General features: G+C 36.9%; 2 protein-coding genes across 2 annotated transcripts; both read left to right on the plus strand.

Moving 5' to 3' along the window:
- Positions 1 to 1,234: 1,234 nt before the first annotated feature.
- On the plus strand, positions 1,235 to 4,830 carry LOC114762137 (nitrate regulatory gene2 protein). The gene is made up of 4 exons (XM_028951596.1): positions 1,235 to 2,377; positions 2,737 to 2,912; positions 3,293 to 3,516; positions 3,829 to 4,830. The coding sequence occupies exons 1-4, from the start codon at positions 1,363 to 1,365 to the stop codon at positions 4,631 to 4,633; spliced, it is 2,220 nt and encodes a 739-aa protein (XP_028807429.1). The 5' UTR covers positions 1,235 to 1,362; the 3' UTR covers positions 4,634 to 4,830.
- Positions 4,831 to 6,867: 2,037 nt separating this feature from the next.
- On the plus strand, positions 6,868 to 7,209 carry LOC114762117 (uncharacterized). The gene has a single exon (XM_028951579.1). The coding sequence runs from the start codon at positions 6,868 to 6,870 to the stop codon at positions 7,207 to 7,209; it is 342 nt and encodes a 113-aa protein (XP_028807412.1).
- The last annotated feature ends 1,329 nt before the right edge of the window (positions 7,210 to 8,538 follow it).

An 8,538-nucleotide genomic window follows, 5' to 3' on the forward strand; every position in this document is an offset into this window, starting at 1 on the left:
TCTAATATACTTTATTTTTATATTTATTTTTTTCAAAATAATCTTTGCAATAATTGTATATATTAAAGGTTTCACACAGGATTAATAAGGTTATTATAAGAAATATAATTCCTATTATTATAAATAATTAACTTGATAAATTTTATTAATATATTTAAATTAATTAATTAAATTTTATACTAAGACCTAGAGGTAGTTGTGTATTATTGCAAATGATACAGGCTGGTGTGATTTCCATTTTCCTCCATTCGTTGGTTCCTTCAAGGCCAAGTATGGAAACAGAAGAAAGTAAAGGATGAGAGTGAAAAGTGATGAGGAAAATTCTTCAGCCTCCTTGTTTTTTGTTTTTTTTTTTTTAAAACTATTTTTAAATTAATTAATAGCGAATGGGGGGACCCCTGAAAAAGCACATATGCAGATCCAATCAAAACACCCGCGTTATAACAGAATGGCAGAGCAGAAGTTTCTTCTTCAGTTATCAACTTTATAAGCTATTGCCTCCGACGTGTGTTTGTGGGTCCCTCTCTAGTTTCTTCTTCCCTTTGGTTTAAGTTTAACCCGTAAAGTGAAGCGCATCTTCTAAGTTCCCACTTCTCACTCCTCACGCTGCTGCCGACCCCGCGTACACATCAGACGACTTTATTCTCTATGCTTTTCTTTTATCCAATAAAATTAATCAAATTACGAAACTACTCCTATTAACTGTGTTGCATGCAATTAGCATGGGCAGTTTTGGAAGGAAAAAAATACACCACCGCCCAAAGAAGATTGGTGTCAATAAAACCATTTTACTAAGCTACTTTATACATTTAGATTAGATGGGGCATTGAGGTAAACTACTTTTAGAAAAATTATAAAGAAGTTCCAAATAGAAAAATTTAATTACTAATAAATTATAATCTTTCATAATTATTTTTTTTCTAAATTAATATATCTAATTTATAGACAAATATGTAAGAATAAATGACAAAAAAAAAGCACTAAAATAAAAAAATTACAAATAAAAACTCATGATAATAACTAGTCTTGTGTGTAATTTTTTATTTCGGTAGTCTCTTTTTGTCATTTTCTCAATATGTAATCTGACATTATAAAAAAAATTTATATTCTCAAGGTTTTACTTTGACTTTCTTACCCCGGATGAAACGTTGTCTTTATTTTGCCTTAAGTTTCTCACCTCGGCGTCATCATCACTCTTTGCGTACTCATTCCCACTTTTTCGTTCGTTCCCTCTCTTCTCGAAAAGTCAGATTCTTTCTCGGAAAACTCCAACTGTGTCTCAGAGTCTATATACTTCTTCATGATCAGTTTTGCTTCCAATTCAGTGAAACATCCATCCCCCAGATTCATTATCCGATCACCATGGGTTGTACGCAATCGAAGATAGAGAACGAAGAAGCTGTGGCTCGATGCAAAGAACGCAAGCACTTGATGAAAGAGGCCGTCTCGGCGCGAAATGCCTTCGCTGCCGCACACTCCTCCTACGCCACCTACCTCAAGAACACCGGCGCTGCCCTGAGCGACTTCTCTGAGGGCGAGGTTCAAAACCCTCAATTCGGCCCGACGACTGTCCCTAATCCCTCCCTCCCGATGCAACCATCCTTCGAAATCCCTCCGCCGCCTCCGCCTCCTCACAATATCCCCCCTGCTCCTCTTCATCGTTCTGCGACTATGCCCGAGATGATGGCGAAACCCCAAATGGAACCGGTCGGGACCATAATCGAGGAGGAGGAGGAGGACAAAGAATTGGAGAACGATGGTGCTTTGAATAATAGATTGAGGAGAAGGAGAAGTAAGAGAAATAGTGGGGGGAGCAGTAGAGGTGGGACTAAGGAAATGGTAGGAGAAGAAGAAGAAGAGGCTCGGCCTCCTGCTCCTCCTCCCCTATCAAAATCAAAACCAGCGACTCAATTTGAGACAAATCATCCTATGCCTGCGCCGCATCCTGCTTTTGAATACTTCTTTCCGCCGATGGAGAACACGCCAGGACCGAGCTTGAGCACCGCAGACGAAGAAGTTAACATCAATAAAGAGGAAATTGAGAGAAAGGAGTTTAACGAGAAGCCCAATATTGTGAGAGGCAGAAATGATGAGGTGCCGGAACCTGTACCTACGCCGGAGAATGTGCCGGAGCCGCCACCGGCGCCGCAGCAGCAGGCTATGATGTTGTCACAGAATGGGAAGAGTTCGAAGAAGGTGAAGCAGGGACAGGTTTCGATTGTGGAGGGGAATATTGCGAACCCAAAAGTGAATCTGATACAAATATTTAATGAGCTTGATGACCATTTTCTGAAGGCTTCGGAGAGTGCTCATGAAGTTTCAAAGATGCTCGAGGCAACGCGGATGCACTATCACTCCAATTTCGCTGATAATAGAGGTAACGTCCTGGATTTCTTCAATTCTGAACAGAAAACTCTTTTTGAGTGTTTTTCGGTTTGAAATGCACAAAACTTGGCAATAAAATCACGAGGCTGTATTAAAAAAGGATTGTTTTAACATGAATTGACGAGAATGAATGCACAACAGGGGACAATGAGGTCAAGTATTTCCTTAAAAATAATGAAGAGTAAATATTTACTGGTGGGAACGCCGAACACTGCATATCAAAGTAAAACAAAGCCGATCGAACCTGTGATAAATTAAATGATGTTTGTATCGATTTACTTGTGTGTTCTTTTTGGCCTATTTGTCCTTGAAAATGGATTATGATCATGCTCAAGTCCTTACCTTTGGCAGGACACATTGACCATTCTGCGAGGTTGATGCGAGTTATTACATGGAATAGATCCTTTAGAGGAATGCCTAACATGGAGGATGGGAAGGATGATTTTGACTCAGAGGGGCATGAGACTCATGCTACTGTTTTGGACAAGTTGCTTGCATGGGAAAAGAAACTTTATGATGAAGTAAAGGTAAGCTGCAGTCTATTGTAATAGTAAAGTTCTATGTCATAGGGGTTCACCTTCTATCTTCTTTTTAAGTCAAGTAATTTTCTTATATATACAGTCATATAGCTTGAAGGTCCGTGTCCGGAACATCTGTCTCACATCATCAGCTTTAGGTTCTAGCCCTGCATTTAGTTGGCAGAGATTACAGAACATTTTACAAAGTGTGACATTGTTCTAACAATTCAGTCATTATTTCTCCTTGCTTCGGAAAGTTTTTGTTCTCCAGTATGCTTCTCCTTTCCTTTTCTGTACCCGTTTATCTATCTGCAAGGTTCTGGGTTTATAATGCTGTCAAACATATTCCCTCTCCTATTCTGAAATTTGCTGCTTAATATTGTTTCTAGACAGGTGAACTGATGAAATTTGAATACCAAAGAAAGGTTGCCTCGCTTAACAAGCTAAAGAAAAGAGGTAAAAGCTCTGATGCACTAGAGAGAGCAAAAGCAGCCGTCAGCCATTTGCATACAAGATATATTGTAGATATGCAATCCCTGGACTCAACAGTCTCTGAAATTAGCCGCTTACGTGATGAACAGTTGTACCCAAGACTCGTACAGCTAGTAGATGGGTGAGCTACAGAATATCAATTAGTTTAAGATATTATTTCATCAGTTAACTATACAATAAATTTACTGGTAGAGTTGTGCTTCATATTGTTACTAGTAGTAACAGAGGTGGACTTTGTGTTGAACTGAACCAGTAGGCATAAATTCATTTAGAATTGCGAGGGTTGCTTTTTTTTTTGTTTTTTGAGAATTTTATTTATTGGGTTGTTTAAGGGTCCTATTTGTACCTAAACCCAGATTAGTTGAAGCGCTCAAATTTATGAGCAGAGTAGAAATACTTTCTGTAGATATTGATGGATGTTGGTGATTTGCAGGATGGCCACCATGTGGGGAATTATGCGTGCGCATCATGAGAACCAGTCTAACATTGCACTCGCATTGGCATCTCTGGACGATTCCCAGTCACCTAAGATGACAACTGAACACCATCATGATCGAACATACCAACTATTGGTTGTTGTGCAAGAGTGGCATTCACAATTTGAGAAGCTAATGAGCAATCAAAGGAGGTACATAAGGGCCCTGAACAATTGGTTAAAATTAAATCTTGTCCATATTGAGAGCAATCTGAAGGAAAAGGTTTCATCCCCTCCAAGAGTTCAGAAGCCCCCCATACACAGACTCCTTCTTGCGTGGCAGGATTCTCTGGAAAAACTACCTGACGAAGTCGCTAGAACAGCCATATCCAACTTTGCTGCTTTGATAGATACTATTTTTCATCTACAAGCAGAAGAGATGCATTTGAAGCAAAAATGTGAGGAAACACAAAAGGAGCTTAACCGAAAAAAGAGGCATTTCGAAGACTGGTATCGCAAGTATATGGAAAGGAAAATACCAGAGGAGCCTGATCCAGACAGGCCACAAGGCAATAATGCTATTGATGAAGTTGTTACGGAAAAGCAATTTGTGGTTGAACAAGTGAAGAAGAGATTAGAAGATGAAGAAGAAGCATATGCAAGGCAATGCGATCACGTGAGGCAGAAGTCCTTAGTCACTCTCAAAAATCGTTTGCCAGAGCTCTTCAGGAATATGTCAGATTTTGCTCTTCAATGTTCCAAAATGTACAGCGAGCTACGGCGTGTGTCACAGAACCTAAATACAGACCAGAGCTCACCATGAGTATTGGTTTTTTTTTCTTTTTTCTTTAATATACATAACATTCTTTTCTGTTTTATATACTGCCTATTATATGATTGGGATGGGCCCCGAAATGTTCAGTCCATGTTAAAGAAATTGGATGTAATTTTCATACAATTGAAAATGTGTAAGAAGTTCAATGGATTTTAGTACTATATCTTTTTTTTTAAAATTGGAAATACTACCTCCGGTCCTTAATATAAGACTTTATTTAACTTTTATTTTGGTCTTAAATATAAGACCTCAATCCACTTTGTCTCTTATATTTTTTTCAAAATAAATCTTTCTAATAATAATAGTTCTAGCCAATACATTTGATTAGTAAGGATATTTTAGGAAAGACAACACCTATTTATTACAAATAACTAACTTAACTTTTTTTTTAAATTTTTTCAAATTAGTCAAATAGCTCTTAGTAGTACTTTATAGTCTAGGCTTTTTGTTATATATTTGTAAAATAGTGCGTGTAGACCATCTTGATTAGTTGAACATGCAGCAGGCCGAAGAAAAGGGTGCAAGTAATTAGAATAATCCATCTTCTCAATTTACCACTGCAGAAAACATGGTTACGTAAGAGAGACTTGTCTTTAGTTTGTTTTTAATACTCTTCCTGTCCTTAATATTTTAATTAATTTGATTAGATTAAAAAAGTTAGGTAAGTTAGTTAATTATAAAAAATATGACATGTTTGTCCTAAAACACCATAGTCATCTTTCTTAATACCCCTCTCTTTTCTACTTGATTATGGTTGAGGGAGTATCCATAAAGGTAATTTAGAGAAAATTGATACATATAAGAAATAGGTCTTATATTTAGAATCAAAACCAACTCAACAATTGAGTCCGATATTGAGAACCGGAGGAGTATTAACTAATCTATTGAAACAGAGAGTGACGAAAGGAAATGAATGATGAAATCGACCATGAATCAAAGACAATACTGAGAAACTCAACTTGAAGAACGAGGCCGAGAATGTTCATTTAACTTCCGTTTTTGTGGGCCCTAAAAACGGCAGTCTAATTACTTCACTATTAAACATGTGAAACTCTGACTTGGACATCGCATCCATTGGTGAGAGTTATATACACATATATATATATGTGTGTATATACATGTGCGCGTGCACGCGTGTAAGCTAGGTGGCTACGAAAAACATGTACTCCTCCGATTCTAAATATAAAACCTATTTTGTAATGCAATTAATATTATAAAATGAGTTTTATATTTAAGACTTAAGGAGCATTATAATATATAATCGTATGGAGTATGAGGTGTGTTATTTTTACCTTAAGAGACGGCCTTGTTCTTGAAAATTTGTTCGTGAATGTCCTCCTACGATGTCTTGTGCTTTTTTATTAGCTAGAGAAAAGTTCAACTGTCTTCCTCTTTTACTCTTCCCATAGCAAATTTATTAGCCAGAGAAAAGTTTAACTGCCAAATCAAATCCCTTGAGCTAAATAAAACACCAATTGAGACAGGAAAGAATAAAAGAAAAGAACCGACGAAACAGTTCTTCAGCTTTTTAACTGGTGTTCTGCGGCCGATTGGCTTCAACAAGCTAGCCGATAAGATGCCATTAACCCTAAATTAATGCTTGATTCAAGGATTCTCTTTTGTTTTTGGCTTCCCAAAAGCCCGAAAATGCAAAATGGCACTTTTCTTCACTGAAAAAAAATGGACTTCTTTATAATGAAACTTCATACAACTGTGCTAACAGCATCTTGGCACATCAGATGCATAGGACAAATCATTTTGAAACCAGAAATTTCCTTGTATTTTAAACAACGTTATACAATTCCAGGATTTATCCGCATTCTTTCCCCCCAGTAACTTCCCTGCGCCAAACAAGGCCCCATGTCCCTCGTGACTCAAATTTTAATGCCACAGACCAATCTCAAAAAAGTCATATAAATTTCAATTCCGTTTCTGATACCCGAAGAAAATTTCAAAACAGAAACTTCTTAGTACTCCACGCAACCAATTAAGCTTGGTTCTTTGTTTATTTCGATAAACCTGTCTTCATCTGCATCCTCTTCTAAGGGAAAAATTCTTAAACAGACGAATCTACGGCAAAACTAAATAATCAAACATATTTTTATGATTAGCTTGCTTTAATTTCGGTGGTGGGGCTCACCCTATAAATAGTAAAGTGCATGCACTTAAAACACCTTGGTTCCTAAACCATTTATGTTTCTTCCTTGTATGTTCTATATACCATGAACCTTCAGAACCGCAACTGTTTAAACGCCAGAAATGGCAACGAGCATCCAAACCATATGAGACTTGGTAGAAATCACTCTCTATTTGTCAGTGAGATTATGAGTAGGTTGAACATGTCAAGGTGGAAATCACTGTGGAGGAAGATCTTAAGGAAAAAGAAGAGATTTTTCAGCTGTTCTTCTTCAGTTCGTGTCCAATATGATCCTGATTCCTACTCACACAACTTCGATGATTACTATTCCAGCGAACCCGACAATATATCTCGCTCTTTCTCAGCTCGTTTTGCTGTGCCTTCCAGGATCTGTGACAAGAATGAAGGAAACAGAAGAGAAACTTAGTGGTGTTATGAGTCTCTTGGGGCCTAGATTCTTCTTGAAGCATCTGTAGCCTGTAAATAGATTCGGCCATGTTAGTAAATTAATCTCTATGATTGTAATGTCATATCAGTAATTTTCTCTGACGTTTTTCATTTCATATTTTTCTACTTCTTCATCCTTTTCTCCCATGTTAAAGCTGATTATAGACTTTCTTGCCATTAGTGTTAAGCTGGGCTCTTTAAGTGTCAGACTATTAAGTGATGAGAGCCATATTAGCTGCTACTTCTGAAATCCCAGAAATTAACGGTCTTCTTCACTTGAAGCAACATATTCTGAGTGTTGCCAGTATGTTACTTCCTTAAGATTAGGGATTAGGGTAATTGCATTATTTTGACAGTAATATCTAGTGATTAAAAAGAAATACTTCAAGTAGAGTTGACATTATTTCATTGTTAATTGTTGCTTTATTATTAAACCTGGATTATTGTTTCATCTCCTCCTCTTTCTAAGTACTTCTATATGGTTGAGGGCTTCGTTTCCCCCTTTCCTCTGTTCTTGCATGTAAGATAACAACAAAATAAGATGTTATACTTACCATTACAAATGGAGGACTGATCTTCACGGACCCATACGTCCAGTCTTCCCATTATTGTCTCTCAGAGTTCATTTCTGCATTATTGTCTAGGTTGAGGTCTTAGAGTGTCTTATGTACACTTGGTAACTCAAAACTTACAAGGAAGTGAAGAAATTGTAATGAAAATTTACAATTTTTTCTACCTCATTCACTCCTACCCAAATGTTCAAACATATATCAAAAGAGAGGAACTGAGCAGAAATAGAAATGTGACGAGCTTCACAAACCTTTTTCTTGCATTCCATTTCTTCTTTTCTGATGCTTACTTATTCTGCAGGGCTTCAGACCTGCAGGGCTAATGGCCTAGAATGGTTTCTTTTTCTGCAATTAGATCTAAGCAAAAATTCACTTTTATATTAATTTTCACTTTCTCCTTTTAATTTCTTTTTATTTTAATTTGCTCAGTAAATTCATCTTAAATTTTATCTTCATTTATCGATTATGCTTAATTTTGTTCTAATTTAGTCCCTTTACTTTCTGTTTCCTTCTTTTTTAACATGCTGATATGCTTAACGGGGTTTAAAAAAAAAAAAATCTTTTGCAGCTCTTTTGGCCTGCTTGTTTTGATGCCCCTCTCTTTTATCCTCCACAGATGGTATTGTCCTGATCACGTTTGCATATACTATCCGCAGACATAGACCGTGACCCAAATTATATCTGGTGGTGGTGAAGATTGATAGTATTCTTTCATTAATCGTAGGTGAAAAAAGTAAAAT

Source organism: Neltuma alba, unplaced genomic scaffold, assembly GCF_004799145.2.
Source record: "Neltuma alba isolate B1F8T4 unplaced genomic scaffold, ASM479914v2 tig00001716_pilon, whole genome shotgun sequence".
Taxonomy (NCBI): domain Eukaryota; kingdom Viridiplantae; phylum Streptophyta; class Magnoliopsida; order Fabales; family Fabaceae; genus Neltuma; species Neltuma alba.

What these genes read in the sequence shown, in the direction of transcription:
- LOC114762137 (XM_028951596.1), top strand. Translation starts at nt 1,363, where the DNA reads ATGGGTTGTACGCAATCGAAGATAGAGAACGAAGAAGCTGTGGCTCGA. An exon ending in CAATTTCGCTGATAATAGAG is followed by an intron (nt 2,378 to 2,736) that starts GTAACGTCCTGG and finishes TACCTTTGGCAG; the next exon opens with GACACATTGACCATTCTGCG. An exon ending in AACTTTATGATGAAGTAAAG is followed by an intron (nt 2,913 to 3,292) that starts GTAAGCTGCAGT and finishes TATTGTTTCTAG; the next exon opens with ACAGGTGAACTGATGAAATT.
- LOC114762117 (XM_028951579.1), top strand. Translation starts at nt 6,868, where the DNA reads ATGAACCTTCAGAACCGCAACTGTTTAAACGCCAGAAATGGCAACGAG.